The 19,310-nt window shown below is 39.2% G+C and overlaps 1 protein-coding gene across 1 annotated transcript in view; it reads right to left on the bottom strand.

The window, feature by feature from the left end:
* Positions 1-19,310, bottom strand: part of LOC103565521 (uncharacterized) — a 113,344-nt gene that overhangs the window by 57,361 nt on the left and 36,673 nt on the right. The window contains exon 5 of the mRNA XM_070569260.1: positions 12,585-12,622. Within this exon, the coding sequence (XP_070425361.1) occupies positions 12,585-12,622 (38 nt within the window). The remainder of the gene's footprint in view (positions 1-12,584; positions 12,623-19,310) is intronic.

Here is a 19,310-nt window from a genome sequence, read left to right as displayed (position 1 = left end):
TGGCATCCCAGGGTTACCAAACTATCTTTGGACTGATTTGTGAGAGATAAAGAAAGCAATATAACTTCTTCTCCCAAACCTCAGATGCCGTGCAATATCATTGGATGGGCTCTGCAATTCATTCAATTATATGCATGTCCTATATTTTAGAATTGAAGTCCATAGTGCCTAACCTTTGGGATCATAGATCGACCTGGAGTACTTGTTAGAAGTCAAGCTCCCAGATCTCTCTCCTAGAGGTTTTGATTCTTTAGGATAAAGAGGAACCCAAGTGTCTGTACTGTTAATAAACATCGAAGTAATGTATTAGGCGTTCACCTTTGAAAATGTCTTTAATCATAGTTACCAGAATTATTAGTGTGTTTTAACCCACTAACCAACGAATGAAAAGAAATGGTATTTTAACAAAGATACTGTTATTTAACTTTTATTGATTTAAATATTTATGATTTTAAGTTACATTAGGCTTCATATTATCAACTACAATTAAGACAGTTTTTCAACTGCCACTGATAATTCAACATAAAGGATAAAAATCTTTGAATCACAGATTCTTAGAATTAGAAAAATTCTTCAACATCCTACATTCCATCTCGTATGCGACAGCAGGCTTTGTGTGGTCATCTGGGAATTTAAAGCTCTGACTGAGAAGACTCTAATTGCATGTAGAATCCACTCAAAACAGCATTGCAAGAAAGGGCATAGGAACGTATAGCTCTGACCTAAGAACATACACCGTAAAAATCAAAATCCAATTTTTTATCGGGCTTTCTGTATGGAAAGAACAAGAGAAAGAAAAAGAAATTATTAAAAGGACATTTAAAATTGCCTCTGTATTGCACTGAGAGCTTCTCAATGAGGAGGCTTTGAACCTAGAAGAAGAGAGGCTGTGTTCCACGGCCACAAGAAGCTGGGCCCTGCCTGCTCCCCAGGCCTGCAAACGTCCTCCCCTGACCTGGGCTCCATGACTCTCCCTACTTGCTCATTCCTGATTCGTTCTTGGAACCCGCCCCGACCTAAGAGAGGAGAGGACCAGAACTTGTCTTAGAGGTCCTCTAGAAGTAGAAGACAGGTAGAGGATTAAATGAGAGGAAACACCTGTGAGAGAACATGGGCTGGCACAAAGGTTGGCCAAAACTGTAGACTGCAGACTCCTTTAGAGTGAAGGACACAGGAAGGGAGGTCAGATGGAAGTGTCCTAGAATGCCCTACTCTCTCAAGAAGGTTAGGAGTCTGTCATGGAGTTCAGGAGCCCAAGTGGATCAGCAGAGGAGTCCCTTCTAGCAGGAATGGGCCCATTGTGATGGATTTCAGAGTTCTGTAGTCAGCAAGGTTTTTGCTCAGTCACCTTCCCTGTAGCTTGCAGCTACATCACAGAGGTTATCACTTCGCATCTGCACTTTGGAATTACCTTATATTGGTCATTAGAATGCCATCTATAAGTCATAATAATTAAATCAAGTTAATTGCTTTATACATTTACATAATATCCCATAGAGTTCTAATGAGAGGTCAAATACAAAAGTAATTTTAGAAATGAGAACTTAAGGGATAGGTTCAAGGGATAGGTACTGTGGCTTTTACAGAGAGAATAATTTTCCAAAGATACTGAGCCTACATTATCAGAAATGTGGATTGTTCCTATCATTTTGTGATGGTTTTTTCATTATTTTGGACGAGCCAATATTTAATTTTGCGATCTTACAATTTTTCCTGGCAGAAAAAGCAGACGTTGATATAAGTGATTGCGATCGGTTGCACAGACTGGATACCATATCATCTTGCAACGTAACATTTTGTTGATATGGGGAACAGTCTGGGGGCTAAACATAAGGAGACAACATAAAATTTATCAGATAATAAACCATTTGAACAAAATTTTCTTTGTTCTTCATACAAAATGTCAGGTACCAATAATGAATAAATATATTTCATGTTGAGTTTTAAAAATAAACATCAAGGTACCCACAACCCCTTTAGACATAAAATACTATTGATATATTTTTACAAACTCAATATTATTTTTTAAAAACATACAAATGGCAGAATGTATTTTTATAATTTAGCCACTCTGCCCCCATGTATCCTCACACCTGGATGAGATTTCTCCCATTATTTCATACCACAAGAAATCCTAAAAGTGAGCTTTTTATCATTCTATTGTCTTTCTCAATAGTTTCACTACTAGGTACTCTTATTTCAGATTATCAATGCATATGTATTTATTCATATATATGAGTGTTTGTACATGTGCATATAATCATATAGATATACATGTAAGGTGTTTAGTGATAGTAGTGCTGGGAATTTACGTAAATGAACAATATTGTGGGTCTTCTTACATGACCTGCTTTTAAACGTCTTTGTAGCCTTTATCTATTCAAGTGTTTAGGACTATAGCTCATTTATTTCACCCCTATGTCGTATTCCACTCCATGAATGTATGAAAATTATTGTTTTGTCCACTTGTAATTGGAACATTTTTTAATCTTCTTGTTTTTCTAGGATAAACAATTCTACTCTAAACACTCCTTAACCCATATCCAATGCTTGTATTTAACAAGATTTATGCCTGATATTGGAATTTTTGAATAATGGGATATTTTTACCTTGTCTATAATGCCTAATTTGTCTTATTTTAGAAAGATTAGAACTGAGTTAAGATATGCCACCAATCCTCGTCTTTTGGCTGAGGAAGATCGGCCCCGAGGTAACATCCATGCCCATCCTCCTCTACTTGTTATGTGGGATGCCTGCCACAGGATGGCTTGATAAGCATAGTGTAGGTCCCTGCCTGGGATCAGAACTGGTGAACTGCGGGCACCGAAGCAAAGCACGCGAACATAACTGCTATGCACCAGGTCAGCCCCCAGATGATTTTATATAGGTGGCAAGATTCTATTTCTTGAACTCAGTATAATAATAAAAGAGATTTTTTTGTTATTTCTTGCTTTTAGTTTTTAAAGGATCATTCTGTTGTACATTTTGTTGTGATGACATTTGCTGTTAAAACTTAGAATATGAAAAAATTACTAGTTTTACCTTTTTCAATTCCCACATTAATCAATATTAACTTACTCTGTGAAACTTTGGTGGCTTCTAAAAGAAGTTTCTGCAACCAAAACACAAAAGAAAAATTAAGACCAAGAAAATGAGGGAAATCTATCAGGTATCACCCAAAAGTATGCAAATATTTTTAGGAGCAAGACACAAGGGAAATTACCTACTCAAGACCCTGCAAGCAATGAAATGAGCCTTTGCTGTGGTATTAAAACAATTATTCACAATTAACTCCAAATCTGGAAACATAATTCCCAATTAACCACACTCTGTGAAAAACAATTTTGTGTATTGTTTAGTAATCACCAAATCCTCCTTTTTTTCTTCCAGTTTATGAATGAAACATTCTAGTCAGAAATGACAATACCTTGTTTAATGACATTCATTATACCTTGCATAAAGTCACTTAACGTGAAGAAATTAATTACTACTTAATTAATCAGTGCTTGGGTCTAAGATCAGGGATCTATCCAATATCTTAGAGCTACTTTACTCTGAAATTCATGGGCCACCTTATGCTTTAAAGAAGGTAAGTTGTCAGCAGAGGGAGGGATGAGTTCTCTCCTCACACGAAGCCTGGACTCTACTCAGAGCTGTCAAACAACAAAGCAGATTGTCAAGGAACCCCAGATCTAGAAGACACCATAAATCCCCACACGTTGCTCTCAGCAGGCGTGGAATCTGACCTCCAAAAACTCTTCACCCTAAAGACAGGCAAATGTCTTTCATTGTAGATGGGGAAAAACGCAAAGTTCCACTGTTCATTCTAACCCACATCTCTGTCTCCACTTCTCTAAGGTTGGAAACGAGAAAAAGCTACCACTGATGCAATTTTTAAAAGGGTATTTGTAAACCTACCCTGTTTCATTTTGTCATTTTAAGTATTACAAACCCAATAAAACCAGCTCCTCCATTCCAAGACCTTAGCAGTTGTTTCCTGAATTTTCTAAGATATGAGAAATGCTTCATCCAGGAATGAAAAACTTACTCACCAGAATGCAGAGGAAACAGCAAGGCAATGACAAAAATAGCTTTCATCCATGATGAGAAGAAAGACATTTTGTTAAGTCTGTAGAAGAAACCCATAGGACTGTTCGTAACACATGGCACAGGGACAAATGACCCGTTTCCCGATGAAAGTTTCTGACGGGTGAGGGAACCGCTCTACTCCGCTAGAGTCCTAATTATAGAGGACTATCCCCTTCTTTCTTCCTCCAACTCACAATCAACAAGACAGGCGTGTGAACAGAAGGCCTCATAGAGATTCGAGAGAAACACTAGGACAAGTCCTCCATGCACAGCTGGAGAAGGAGCCATTTGCTCTCCCAAGACTTTGGCTCAGCCCACAGGGAGCCTGGCTGCATTTAAGGAAACATGCACTTGGGAATCTCAGTTTTTCCCCAGAAAACACAAACAGTTCTTTCAGGAAGGACTCAGTTGCAGCTGTCCTCACAGCAATGCTCTTCACCAGGGCTCCCTCCATAGGGTCCCCGCCGGACCTACCTGAAACAGAGAAGGCCGTGGGGAGCGAGGCCGACACCTCCACAGACCGTGCCGAGCTTGTTCACCTCTTCTTCCCAACCACGGCCACCCAGCTGACGCGTTTCCTTTATTGATCTGTTGGTGAAGACCTTTCTGGGGGTGAGACAGATGGCTCCGGCTGATAAGACACTGAGGTATTCTGTGTTCTTCCTGGAGGCTGTAAGGGAACTCGTGAGAGAGGCCTCATGAGGATTTCTCAGTAGATATTCCCTCTGGAGGAGATTTGGGACAGTTTGATCTGATGTACCCAGAAGTATGGGGAAGGGAGGAGGGAAGATCAGTGCTCTGAAACCCTTAGAGATGAGATATGAAATCTTCCTAAGCTACCGAATAGGGAGGAAAGGAGAATCAAAACAGCAAAGAGAAGAATGAGTTTTGGGAACAGTGACTAGACACGTACCTAGACCCTTAGCAGCTGGCAACCCTGGAAGCCCATTAGGCTCAATTGGAGATTTGATTTTGATTAACTTTTCATTTTGAGATAACTGGTGTGTGGGGGCATTAGCCAACGTGTCCCTTTAACGGCCATGTGTCCTTGAGGCTTCTTATCTGGGCTACATGCCAAGACTGACAATGATAGAAGTCCTGGGCTTGGCTGACCCAGCTGCTTTCTCCTGGGATAATAGGCAAACACACCCTCAAGGTCTCCAGGAGGGGTGGAGGGGAGCTCTGGTCCTTGGAATGCAGGTCATACAGGGATGACCCCCTCGGCAAGCTTGCAGCCTTTATTCCTCTGCCTACTTGAGCAAACTTCTCTCGGGGACAGTAGTGGGTACACATTGCTATCCGGCTGGCCACCACTGGACCTTCCCTGTAAGTAACTCCCAATAAACCCATACGTCTTGTTCACTGACTCTGGGTCTTTCTTTTGGTCTCTCAGCAACCAATCCTACACTGCTCACCCAGCTGGGCATGTGGCGGGACACTGGAGACTCTCATCAATCTGTAAGTACTAATGCACAGAGTTCTCACGTCCCTTTCACCAGTTTCCCCCGACAAGAACACCTTGTAAAACAATGGCACAATTTCACAACCAGGAATGTTCAAAAAGCTCCCAGATGAGTGTTGGGGCCGCTGGCTTTGGGAAACTGGGCTAGAGGACAGCTTGTGAATACTAAGAAGAGGAGAGAAAGAAGGCTCAGGTGTGAAATTGAGACCAGAACGGACATGGCCCTAAATTGTTGGTTGAATAATTGGACCTTTACCTCAAAGTAAAGCGGGAGAACCCTGTAGGGTTTGAGTGAGAGGAGATTTCATCAGAGCTGTTTAGCTGATCTGCTCCATAGCCTGACTCAGCGCAAAGAGCGTTGGCAGACGAAAGTCCAGAGTTCAAATCCCATCCACCACCAGGCAGCCTGGACTCCAGATTCAGACTTTGGAATACTCAAGTAACTATGTTTAACCATGACAATAACAACTTCTGTCGCCTAGATTTCTCATAAATATTAGGGATAAAATATTAAAACACTCTGCACCTAAGTTGTCTGTTAGACACATATTTGTCTCCGTAATCTAACTTGCCTTCTTTATCAGTGAAGAAAGCCAAGATTTAGACAAGAACCTTTGAGTCTAGCACTGTTTCATGACAATTTACTGGAGGGATACCAATTGTGAGAAGTGCAAAAAATTTTCCTTTATTATGCTAAAGTGACTGGTGTACTTCCGCTGGCTCCTTGACATATTTATGTAGACACGGTCCGAGACAGTTGTGCAGGCCAATCCTTCTGCCACATGTCATTGGAGGGACAATTGAACTGAAGCTTAGAGTTGAAGTTATTGTGACGTCCTTATGTCCCACGCCCTGGACTTTTTCTCTTGTCTGTGTTCATCAGCAGAGATTAAGAGCAGAAGACACTGCCTGTGATGAACAACAGGCCACAAGATTTTAAAATGAACCACTAAAGGGAATGTTAGATGTATGCATTATTTGATGCACATCTATCTTTCCTGAAGATGTTTAATGGCCCAAATATTTATATATGCATAAATGTACAGATATTTATTATACATCTATACTAAAATCACACACAAATATACATATGTATATATATATAGATATATGCAGGTATGTATATATACGTGTGCCTACCTGTGTGTGTATAGATGTATGCATCTATATCTCTATACATGTTTCTATAGATGCATATATGTATTCACAAAAATACGTAATAACAAATATTTTATATGCATTTAACTATTAACATTATATATACACATATATACATAGTACATAGATATATATAGATATACACGTATATCTATGTATATCTCTCTATAAATTGTCTATGTGAACTCCATTTGCCAAAACAAGAGTCCTTATAAAAGAGAGACAGTAGGAGATTTGATACAGACACAGACAGAAGATGGGATGGAGAGAGATTTGAGGATGCTGGCCTTAAAGGTGATAGAAGATAGATGATAGATAGACAGATAGATACATAGATAGATAGAAAGAGAGATAGAAGAATAAAATCAAAATATTTCCGATGACTAGCTTTTTTCATTTAACAATCAATGAAATATCTTCATAGAAGTATATACAAATAGACATAATTCCTTTTAAAGGAATACAAGGTCAATTATAAGATGTTCCAAATTCTTTCCAATCTTAAGCTCCCTTGATTTCAGTTTTTTGGTTTTTTTGTGAGGAAGGTTAGCCCTGAGCTAACATCCGTGCCCATCTTCCTCTATTCTTTGTGTGGGACACGGGCCACAGCATGGCTTGATAAGCGGTGTATAGGTCTGTGACCAGGATCCGAACCAGCAAACCCCGGGCCGCCAAAGCAGAGAGTGTGAACTGAACTGCTACACCACGGGGCCAGCCCCTTGATTTTAGTATTTTTATTCTTTATGTTTGTAAGATTATCTAAGAACTCTAAGTCACAATGAGTTTCTTCTGTGTTCTCTTCTAAAAATTTTATGGATTTACTTTTTACATTTAAATCTATGCTTCATTTTATTTTAATCTTCTAATAAGCGGTGAATTTTAGTTCAGTGTTCACTATTTGACTATTCTTGCTCAAGTGTTCTGGCACCATTTGTTGAAAAGACTATAAATCCTGCTTAAATTGTTTTGCACCAATATTTCTGGGCTCTCTATTCTGTACCACTGATCTATATATCTAACTCTCTGCTAATCGCACACAGTCTTTGTTATTGTAGCTACACAGTAAGACTTAAAATTGGGTATTGTGGTCCAGTTCTATCCCTTTGCGTGTAGACATCCAGTTTTATCAACACTATTTGCTTAAGAGGTTCTCCTTTACCATAGTGTATTTTTACACTTTTAAAAATAATACAGCCATGGACTAGAGTGACTATTAAAAAGGTAAATAATAACAATTGTCAGTGAGGATGTAGAGGAAACGGAATCCTCATGCATTACTGGTGGAATGTGAGAAGGTACAGCCGCTTTGCAAAATGGATTGATAGGTTCTCAGTCAATTCAACATAAACCTACCGTTGAGCCATCCCTTCTACTTCTACATGCTTTCCCAAGAAAAATGAAAAAGCAGGTCCATAAAAATCCTGTACTACAATGTTCAGAACATCATGTTTCTTAATCGCCAAAAAGTGGTAACAATCCCAAACTATATAAACTAGTGAATAAATAAACAAAATGTGGCCATTCAATACAACGCGGAATACTATTAAACATTAACAAGCAATGAACTACTACTGATATATGCTCCAGTGTGAATCAACCAAAAGAATATAAGTGAAAGAAGCAGATCGAAAAAAACATATTGCTTCATTCTCCTTATATAAAATGTCCAGAGAAGGCAAGACAAGAGAAATGGAATATACATGAGTGGTTGCCTGGGGTTGGAAGTGGGAAGAGGGCATGAGCTCCAAGGGCAAGAAGGACATTTTCTGGGTAATGTAAACAGTCTACATTTGAATTGTGGTGGGGGTTGTTGTTGTCTCTATATGTGAGTGTGTGTATGTGTGTTTGTGTATGTATATACTAATTACCGTGTTATACCTAAAACTGATTAATTTTTGGTACATAAATATCCCAACAAAGTGGTTTTTCAAAAGGACAAAATATCACATTTTCTGTCCAAACTCCCTTTCATTACCAAAATGTCAGGTTCAAAATATTGTTGAGTTTCCTGTGTCTCATTTTCACTTGCTCTAAAATGTAGAGCCGCTGTCTACCTAACAAGAAGCTCAGGAGAGCGAAGTCAGATAACATGTGGGAAGCTGTTTCAGAGCTTTTGTGCAGAACACTCATGCAGTGAAGAAGCATTTCCATTCGTTGGTGCATAATAACTTTAATCAGTACATTTCAATTCCTAGGGAAGAGTGACTCTCTCTGCTTTTGCTCACCATCTTGCTTCTAGCATTGGACATAGGGCATGACACTGAGTAGGCCTTTAATTAAGTGGAAAAAAGAAAAAAGAATACACAAATGAGTATATCAGCGTTTACTCTAGAGTTTTTTTGAAGTCATTTACAAAAAGAAAAGGTGATGCAATTGACTAAAAGTCTGTTTATAATGTTCTGCAAATTAAGGTTCTACTGGATACTTGCCTTCAGAGGCATATGAGAGATGCAACACGATTTAATAGTCACCCCCCTGTGATTGCTTTTTAGATATAAAAGCATTCATTGAAAAGAACAGTATGCCTGGCATAGTATACGTCATAGATTTCTAGTTGTCATCCAAGAGTCAATCCGCATTTCTGCCATTACATGCAAAGTTTGAATGAGCCTCTGGACACACAGCTAAAGCCCTCTTCTGGTGGCTGGCAGGTGGTGACTAATGGAGAGACATCTGACTTGGACATAATAAAAGAAGTCCTAAGTCAATGAAGGCACTGTTGCCTGCCATCCCAGGACCACCCATCTACCTCTCAACTGATTTACGACCAAGAATGAAAAGCATATAAGTTTTTTCCAAATCTCATAAATCTTAGGTTGTCTTTCTATGGATTCACATTCATTCAATTATAGATGTATCCTAGGTCTTAGAGGTGAAGCCAGTGTTCCATGATCATAATATAACCTGTGGTGCTCGTTGGATTTTCAGTTTCTGCAAAACCTCTCCTGCAGGTTCTGAACCTTTAGAACACAGAGAATCCAAGTCATCAGCCCTTTTTGAACACCTATGTAATGAACTATTGGGTCACTTTAGGAAAATCTCTCTGGTTATATGTATCAAAAATGTGTGTATGTCTTAACTCATTACCCAACCTAGTAAACAAGGGCATTGTGATAAATATAAGGACATGTAACATTTTATCAAGCAAAATATTTAGGATTTCAAATTGTATTAGGTTTACATTATCAAACATGCAATTAAGATACTAGTTTTTCAAACTGTCATGGAAAAATTGAACATAGAGAATAGAAATCCTGAAATCAGGAAATGTCAAAGTTGGAAAGAACTTGGATTATTCTCTATTTCACCTTGTATTCTTTAGAATTCTCCTGGTCCTTTAAGAAAGGAAGACACTGTTTGTGAAGCTCTAATTGTCTGTAGAAGCCACTGCAAGATGGCATCACAATAAAAGCCATAGGAAGGTACAGCTTCAGCAAAAAGTCAGCAGTTACCATAATGAGCACAAGGCAATTTGCCACCGCTTTCTCTCTGGAAAGAGTGAGAGAGAAAGAAAAACACAATTATTTGAAAAACACATTACACTCTCAGAGCCATGCACAAAAGGCCTCTAAATGAGAAAGGTTTGAACTTGGGACATGACAGTGAAGCTGTGCTCCACTTCCCCAAGAGGCTGGACCCCACCCGCTCCCCGCCCTGCACATGTCCTCTCCCTACTGTGGGGCTGCTTGATCCTTCCTACTTGCTAAAGTCCTGACTCAGCCTTCAGACGAGGCCAAGAAGGGAGGGTGTTAGGGCTCGTGTTAGTCCAGATCTTCCAAGAGGCAGATACACTTTTGAGAGTAAATGGGCAAAGAGTTTATGAGAGGGCACGCATGTGAAAGAAAATAGGAACTTATGCAGAAAAGACTGGCAGAGGCCGGCCCCATGGTGAAGTTCGCACCCTCTGATTTGGAAGCCCAGGGCCTCGCCGGTTCGCATCCTGGGCACAGACATGGCAACGCTGATCAGGCCTTTCTGAGGCGGAGTCCCACATAGCACAACCAGAGGACCGACAGCTAGAATATACAACTACGTACTGGGGGACTTTGGTGAGAAGAAGGAGAAGAAGCAGAAGCAGCAGCAGCAGCAGGGGAAGAAGAAGAAAACAGAAGATTGGCAAGATGGAAGCTCATGTGGCAATCTTTCATTACAAAAAAAAAAAGAGTAGTCATCCTTCCCTATTGTGGAAAAAAGAGAAAAGAAAAGTCTGGAGAAGGCTGGGACCACAAACTGCTTAAGAATGGAGAAAGGGAAGGGAATTGGTGGAGGTTTCCTAGACTGCTCTGCACTCTAAGGAAGGTTTCAAAGGTCATCCTGATTTCAGGAGACAAAGCTGACAATCACATGAGGCCCTTTCTGCCATTAATGGGCCCATCGTGATGGATTTCAGAGTGTAGACGTCAGTCTGCTCCTTGCTCAGTTGTGTCCCTGTGGCTGGAAGTCTGCAAGGCTGATTGTCAGGGCATCACCAAGGTCTACCGTGGAGCATTAGCGCTTCGCAACAACATCGTACTGGCTACTAGTCTGCCATTAGTTATTCGTAATGAATTGAATTAAGCTAAATTCGTTGGTTGTGCATTTGCAGGACATCCAGGATGATTAAGTTGATAGTTTAAGTACTACTTTCAGAAGTAAGAATTTTAAGACTGTTAGAAGGGTGTTTCCTTGGCTTTCAGAGAAATGTTACAGTTATTTTCTGTGTCTGTCATGCCTAGATTATCAGCCAACGGATTTTCTTCTCATTTTGTGATGATTTCTTCACTACTTTGAAAGAGTAAATATTTACCATTGTGTTCTTACTTGAATAAGATGCAAAAAATACATTTACTGCAATCAGTGCAGCCATTGGTTGCACAGACTCGAAAATGTTCATTTTTGCAAATTTTTCGGTGACTGTAAACACTACAGTATGGCTGTAAAACAGAGGCTATATTCACTTATTAGACAATGAATATTTGAATACAGTCTTCTCAAATCTTAATATGAAATGCCATACATCCAAACAGGATAAGTATAATCTATATTTAGGTTTGAAGAAAAACACTTACGTAGTCACACCCCAGTAAATAATAACACATTATCAATATTTTCATAAAAGTCTTCTATTAAGCAAAAGGCCACAAAAACATGCAACTAGCTGACTGCATTTTTAGAATGTAACCAACTCCCCACCCCCACCCATAATCTTCCCCTCCCAGGTTCCATCTTTCTCATTCCTTCTCCACACAGACAACACAGGAAGTCACCAAACTAAACTTTCTGTTTCTCGCTCCCTACTTCCATCTAGAATTTCACTATGTAGCAATACAAACATTCACTAGATTATACATTTGGTATAGTTTTGGATATCTTGGTAATTTTCCCAAAGAAAGCAATACAATATGTATTCTTATCTGCCTTTCTTTTATAGTCTCTGTAACCTTTAGATATACTGATTTGAGAGCTGTAGTTCATTCATTTTCATCCCGATGTAAAAGTCCACTATGTAGACATATAGAAATAATTCCTATTTACCTTCCTACAAATTCATAATTAGGGTGCTCCTATTTTCCTTTTTGTTTAGTCAGGATGAATAATTCGACTCTACATACACTTTTATATCTCTCAGTTTTGTGATCAACAAAGGACCATCCAACAAAATATCCAAGAGCGGCAGTGTGGGGTAATAGGCTAAGCACACTATCACCTGTATAGATATCGCTAAATGGTTCTGTATTGCTTGCTAGATTCTACATCTGGACCTTGGTATAATAATAATACATTCCCACTGTCACTTTTTGAAGAATGAGTCTTTTCTACATTTTCTTTGGTCAATTTTGCTGTGGTTTTAAAAGCTAAAAATAATTAAAGATGTACATGAACCATAGCAACTTACCAAATTCCTGTCATTTGGTGACTTTACAGAAGCAGTTTCTGTAACCAAAAACAGTTTGAAAAGATAAGAAATCAACACATATATGGTAGCAGAAATTTATTCTAATAACCTGCTAAAGAAACCATAACTAATAACAATTCTGCGACAGTAACAGAAGTATAAATTCTCAAATATATCTAAATCTTAGGGGAAAAAATGCCCAAATTACTCTAACACTCTGAAAAATTGTCAAATATTATTTTTTAGTGACTCCTGATACCCTGCTTGAAGATAACCATTTTGTAAAGCTTTCTAAAAGAGCCATTTCACTGTGATGGAAGACGATGTCCTGTGTAAAGTAACTTAACTGTGAAGAAATTTTGCTCTAATATCAGAGTTCCATTCCATACCTAACAGCTACTTGTTCCATAACTTTATGGGCTACTCTGAGCATTAAGGAAGACAACTGGTCACCTGATATGTGGATGAGCTCTTTCCTTACACAAAGCCTTGATTTCAGGGACTCAGAGATGATAATCCGATTTTCAGAGAATATGAGATCTCTGGAGATCATTCCTTCCCCACACTTTGCATTTAACAACCACGGAATTGGGGCCTCAGTAGGAAAAAGAACTTAGTTAAAGTTCCTCAATCACTGATGAACGAAGAGCTAAAGTGTACTGCCCATCCTACCTCACCACACTGTTTCAACCTCTCTTTGTGAGAAATAAGAAAAAACAATTCAATGGTGAAATGTTTAAAAGGAATTTCTAAGACGCTCTGTGTCATTTTAACAATAGAAGAATTACAAACCCAGTAAAAACACCGCTGTATTCTTAAGTCACAGCAGAAAGCTTTCTGTATTTTTAGGATAAGTGAAGCGTATTGCCCAGGACTGAAAAATTTACTCACCAGAATAAAGAGGAAAGGCCAAGATGACAAAAAGAGTTTTGATCCATGGTGAGAAGAGAGACATTTGAGCGAGTCTGAGGAAGAAACCCTTCAAGATGTTTGCTACAATGGCACAGGGGGCATTGCTCATTTCAACGGTCAGGCAAACAGAATCCAGGGCCAATTTAGAAAGTGTCTTCCTTATGAAGGAACTACTCCAAGCCCCTGTATTCTTATTTAGGGTGGACTGTTCCCTCTGTTCTTCCCTTCCACCCTATCATTCAAAAAGAAATATCATGTCAACAGGAGGCTGGAATCGAGACGTGACAGAAAGTTCATGAAAAGTGCTCGGGGAAGACAGGAGAAGGAATTGTAATTAACCCACAAGTGGCTGGGCCACATTTAGAGTAAAGATGCACATTTGAATTTCACTGTTTTCTTCAGAAAAATAGGAATAGTGACATCTAGAAGGATCAATCTGGAGCAATACTCCCAGCAATGCTTTACACCAGGACTTCCTGGCTAGGTTCCCCACTTGACCCACCTTACATGAAGAGACAACAGAGAGTGAAGGAACAGTGGCTATCTTGTTCATCTTTCCTTCTCAACCTTCTATCTGCAACCAATGAAGTCACTTTTACTGATATTTGATTGAGGAGCTTGAGGAGCTCTTATCATGGCAGATAAGAGACAGAAGTATTCTGTGTCCTCTCTGGGCCTTAAAAGAAGGTCATGAGAGATGCCACATAAGTATTGATCAGTAGATCTACCCTCAGCAGGAGGCTTGGGACAATCTGGTCTGATGAACACAGGAGTACAAGGAGGAAAGAAGGAAATACATGCACGTATAGATTTTAAGACAGGGAAAATAGGTGAAATCTTTTCAAGTAGGCGAGTTGGAAAGGGACAAGAGAATCAAGCAGGAGAAAGAAGAAAGAGTTTGGACATGTTAATACACAAGGGTCTAAACCCTGAAACTTTAAAAGAAACTAGGCCAATATTAGAATCACCTGGAGAAATTTTAAAGCTGATGGATGCACCATCCCATCTTCAAGATTGTGAATCAATTGTATACATGAGTCCTGAGCATGGTATGTTTTAAAAGCTCCTAGATGTGACTCAGGCACATCCAGCTGTGGGAAACCCTGGGATAGAGCAAAGGATATGAATGCCTGGAATGAGAGAGAAAGAAATGTGTAGACTGAAGTTGAGAGCAGATGGGACATTGCCCTATATTCTATGTTAAATAATTTGATCTTTACCTCAGAGGTAAGTGGGAGACACGAAAGACCTTTGAAGCATGGTAGAGATTGGGTCAGTTATTTTCTTCCTAACTGGCCAATCAGCTTTATAGAGTGATTCAACGTAAAGAGGTTTGGGAGTTCAGGTCAAATACCATCTACCAATGAATAACCTAGACTCAGTGTCTAGACTTTCTAGTGCACATGTTGCTTATTTTATTTATTTTTATGAGGAAGGTTCGCCTGAGCTGACATCCATTGCCAATCCCCCTGGGTTTCTTTGCTTGATTAATATTAGCCCTGAGCTAACATCTGCACCAATCTTCCTCTACTTTGTAGGTGGGATGTCTCCACAGCGTGGCTGGTGAGTGGAATAGGTCTGCACCTGGAGTCTGAACCTGCGAACCCAGGTCGCTGAAGTGGAAACTAAGGAACTTTAACCACTTGGCCATGGGGCTCGCCCTCATGTTGCTTATTTTTAATATGAGAATAATAATTCTTGTGTCACAGGTTTATCCTAGGTATGAAAGATAAAATAATAGAACTGTCTATTGTGTGTGAGGACTGCATCTGTCACTCTAAACCTACAAGTGACTTTTAGCACTGAAGAAATCAAGCATGTACAATCATCAGAGACTCCACACTTCAGGAGAAATAGACTTTACTAACACATAAGAAGGTTAAACTCCAAAACAACAGCGCAAAGTCCCAGGAGTTGGGTAGGGGAAATCTGTATATAGAGAGTTGCTATAAATTACTGTTAAAATGCCCATTATTCAAGAAAAAATTTGAGAAATTCAAGACACGGGAAAGTGCGCCCCATACACAGAGTCAAAAAAAAGTGCAAGCAATAGAAATTCCCTTTGAGGGCCTCAATGTTGGACCTAACAAAGAATTCAAAGCAGCTTTTAGAATATAATTAAAGATCTAGAGAAAACCGTGTTTAAAGAATCAAAAGTTAGATGCTGACAATGTTTCAATAATTAGGGAGTATCACTAAAGATACAAACTGATTTTAAATAAATAAATGAAATTTCTGTAATTGTAAACAACAATAACCAAAATTTAAAAATGCCCTAGAAGAACTCAACAGTAGACTTGAGCTGGCAGAAGAAAGTATCAATAAACTGAGCTTAGATCAATAGACAGTAAGAAATCTGAGGAACAGAGATTAAAATAATGAGATAAATTAAACAATCTCAAAGAAATGTTAAAGAACATTAAATGCGCCAACATATGTGAAACAGAATAGCAGAATACTGAGAGAGAGGAGCGGAAAAATATTTTCAAAGAAATAAAAGCTGAAAAATTCTCATATTTGATCTTAAAAACACTATTCTACAAACCTAAGAAGGTAAACTACAACTAGATTAAAACCAAAGAATAATAATAATAATAATCCAAGTCCAGACACATCGTGGTCAAAATATTGAAAGTCAGAGATAAAGAGAGCATACTACGAGAATTTGTTGCTGGAATACTTTGGTCTTGCCTTACAAGAAACGCTAATCAGATTTGTTTTTAGATGAAAGCAGACAGGAATTTGCATCCACATGAAAAAACATAGAGTGCAGTCAACTTCTGGAATGACAGCCTGAGGAGTATGACTGACCACTCTCCAGTGGAACTGGTGTAAATTATTTTTTTAAAATAAGGAAAGTCTCGAGCAGCGATCTTAAGAGCAAACAGCAAATGAAGAAACAGCTATTCAATACATCCATGAAAATTCATAAGAAATGCAAGAGTTTGCAGAATTTGAACCAAGATGCTCCTCCCAGGTCAACAAGGTGGAGCCTCCACACCAGACTTCGTTAACCAGCAACACAGGTCTCCTCTTCACCCACCTCCCAGCTCGAGGGGTTTCTTTCAAGGAAGAGCAGGATGTCAGCATTTCTCTTTTCACCCCTGTCTGCCTGCTGCTGGCTAACTCCTGAGTGAGGGCATTCTGGAAGTGGGACTTCCTTCTTCTATCCAACTCCGGGTTGTGGAATGGAAGCTCCCCATTGGGAGTGGCATACTGTGAATACTGCATGCCTTCAGCCCTTCCCCAGAACATGAGGCCACGATTCCACACCAGCGGAGGCAAGTCAAGTGAACTGGAGGCCACTGGTGCAGCTCCACTGAGTGCTTAGATCCCACAGTGTGGGTGGCATGCAGGGAGAAGCTTGCCTTTGTCCCCACCTCGGGCTCCAGAGTACTTGGTAAGAGATTTTGCCTTGGAAGAGAAGCAGGCCAGAAAAGAGAGAGCTCCTGATGTCTTGCCAAAGGAAGTGACTTCATTTACAAGAGCCTGTGAAGAAGTTTAGATCTAAGAGCCCTTTCAAAAACAGTGGAGATTTTCGTGAGGGGAATTAGGAAGAGATTGATGGGTCTAATGAAGATCCAGCCTGAACTGCAGGTCACCTATTTGCAGGAGACTAATCTGGAATAAGGCAGCTGCAAGGAGCCCTCCGAGGGTTAGAACAAATATAAAGCACTGACCTCAGAAACTATTCCACCCAGGAGACACAATTCAAATAGACTACTTTGTAGAGGGATTTATGTCCCAAGAAATAGTTGTAAACCACAGAACAATCTACTGTCAATTAGCAGAGCTTCACAGATGGGCCTATTCAGGAAAAGAGTGGAAGAGAACACAGTCTGCATCCCTGTCACTCAAGATGACTGTAGGCATACCCAAAGCTGTGCCTCCTTCAAAAGCAGCTCAAAAGACTTCACATTGTAGGGGATAAAGGCCAGTAAATGGCACTACCACTATCCAACCCATCACTAAACAAATAAACAATAGCAAATCCCCCTGGCGGTAGGGTAGTTCCAAGATGTGCTATAGAGTTGTTATAATACATTACCTAACATGTGCAATTTCTAAAAAAAAATTAGGTGACACGCAAAGTAATGGGAAAGTATGACCCATACATCAGGAAAAAAGCAGGTGACAGGAACTGCCTGTGAGAGCGGTCAGATGCTAGAATCAACCAGAAAATATTTTAAAGTAATCATTATTAATATGTTTCAGAAGTAAAGGAAGGTTTGTATGTTGATTTTATACCCCACAACTTTGCTGTAGTTGTTGATTGTTTCTAATAGTTTTTCTATGGATGCTTTGGGGTTTTCTATATATAAGATCATGTCGTCTGCAAACAGCGCGAGCTTTACTTCTTCGTTGCCTATTTGGATTCCTTTTATTTCTTTTTCCTGCTGAATAGCTCTGGCCAAAACCTCCAGTACTATGTTGAATAAGAGTGGTGAAAGTGGCCACCCTTGTCTTGTTCCTGTTGTGAGAGGGATGGGTTTCAGTTTTTGTCCATTGAGGATGATGTTGGCAGTGGGTTTGCCAACTGGCCTTTATTATGTTGAGTGTGTTTGCCAACATGGCCTTTATTATGTTGAGGTACTTTCCTTCTATACCTATTTTATTGAGGGTTTTTATCATAAATGGATGTTGGACCTTGTCGAATGCTTTCTCTGCATCTATTGAGATGATCATGTGGTTTTTGTTTCTCATTTTGTTAATGTAGTGAATCACGTTGATTGACTTGCGGATGTTGAACCATCCCTGTGTCCCTGGTATAAATCCCACTTGATCATGGTGTATAATCTTTTTGATATATTGCTGTATTCGGTTTGCCAAAATTTTGTTGAGGATTTTTGCATCTATGTTTATCAGTGATATTGGCCTGTAGTTTTCCTTCTTTGTGTTGTCCTTGTCAGGTTTGGGAATCAGGGTGATGTTGGCTTCATAGAATGTATTAGGGAGTGCTCCATCTTCCTCTATTTTCTGGAATAGTTTGAGAAGGATAGGTATTAAATCTTCTTTGAATGTTTGGTAGGATTCCCCAGAGAAGCCGTCTGGTCCTGGACTCTTATTTTTGGGGAGGTTTTTGATTACTGTTTCTATTTCTTTACTTGTGATTGGTCTATGCAGATTCTCTATTTCTTCCTGATTCAGTTTGGGTAGGTTGTATGAGTCTAGGAATTTATTCATTTCTTCTAGGTTGTTCAATTTGTTGGCATATAGTTTTTCATAGTATTCTCTTATGATCCTTTGTATTTCTTTGGTATCTGTTGTGATTTCTCCTCTTTTGTTTCTAATTTTATTTATTTGAGACTTCTCTCTTTTTTTTTAGTGAGTCTGGCTAAGGGTTTGTCGATTTTGTTAATTTTTTTGAAGAACCAACTCTTTGTTTCATTGATCCTTTCTACTGTCTTTTTTGTTTCAATATCATTTATTTCTGCTCTAATTTTTATTATTTCCCTCCTTCTACTGACTTTGGGCTTTGTTTGTTCTTCTTTTTCTAATTCACTTAGGTGTCATTTGAGGTAGTTTATGTAAGATTTTTCTTGCTTATTGAGGTGAGCCTGTATTGCAATGAATTTCCCTCTTAGGACTGCCTTTGCTGCATCCCAAATCATTTGGTATGGTGTGTTTTCATTTTCATTTGTCTCCAGATAATGTTTGATTTCTTCTTTAATTTCTTCAATAATCCATTGTTTGTTCAGTAGCATGTTGTTTAGTCTCCACATTTTTGCCCCTTTCCCAGCTTTATTCTTGTAGTTGATTTCTAGTTTCATAGCATTGTGACCAGAAAAGATGCTTGATATTATTTCAACTCTC

This window comes from Equus przewalskii, chromosome 13 (assembly GCF_037783145.1).
Source record: "Equus przewalskii isolate Varuska chromosome 13, EquPr2, whole genome shotgun sequence".
Lineage (NCBI taxonomy): Eukaryota > Metazoa > Chordata > Mammalia > Perissodactyla > Equidae > Equus > Equus przewalskii.
Note: the sequence above shows the minus strand (reverse complement) of the source record. Positions and strands in the feature narration are given on the sequence as shown.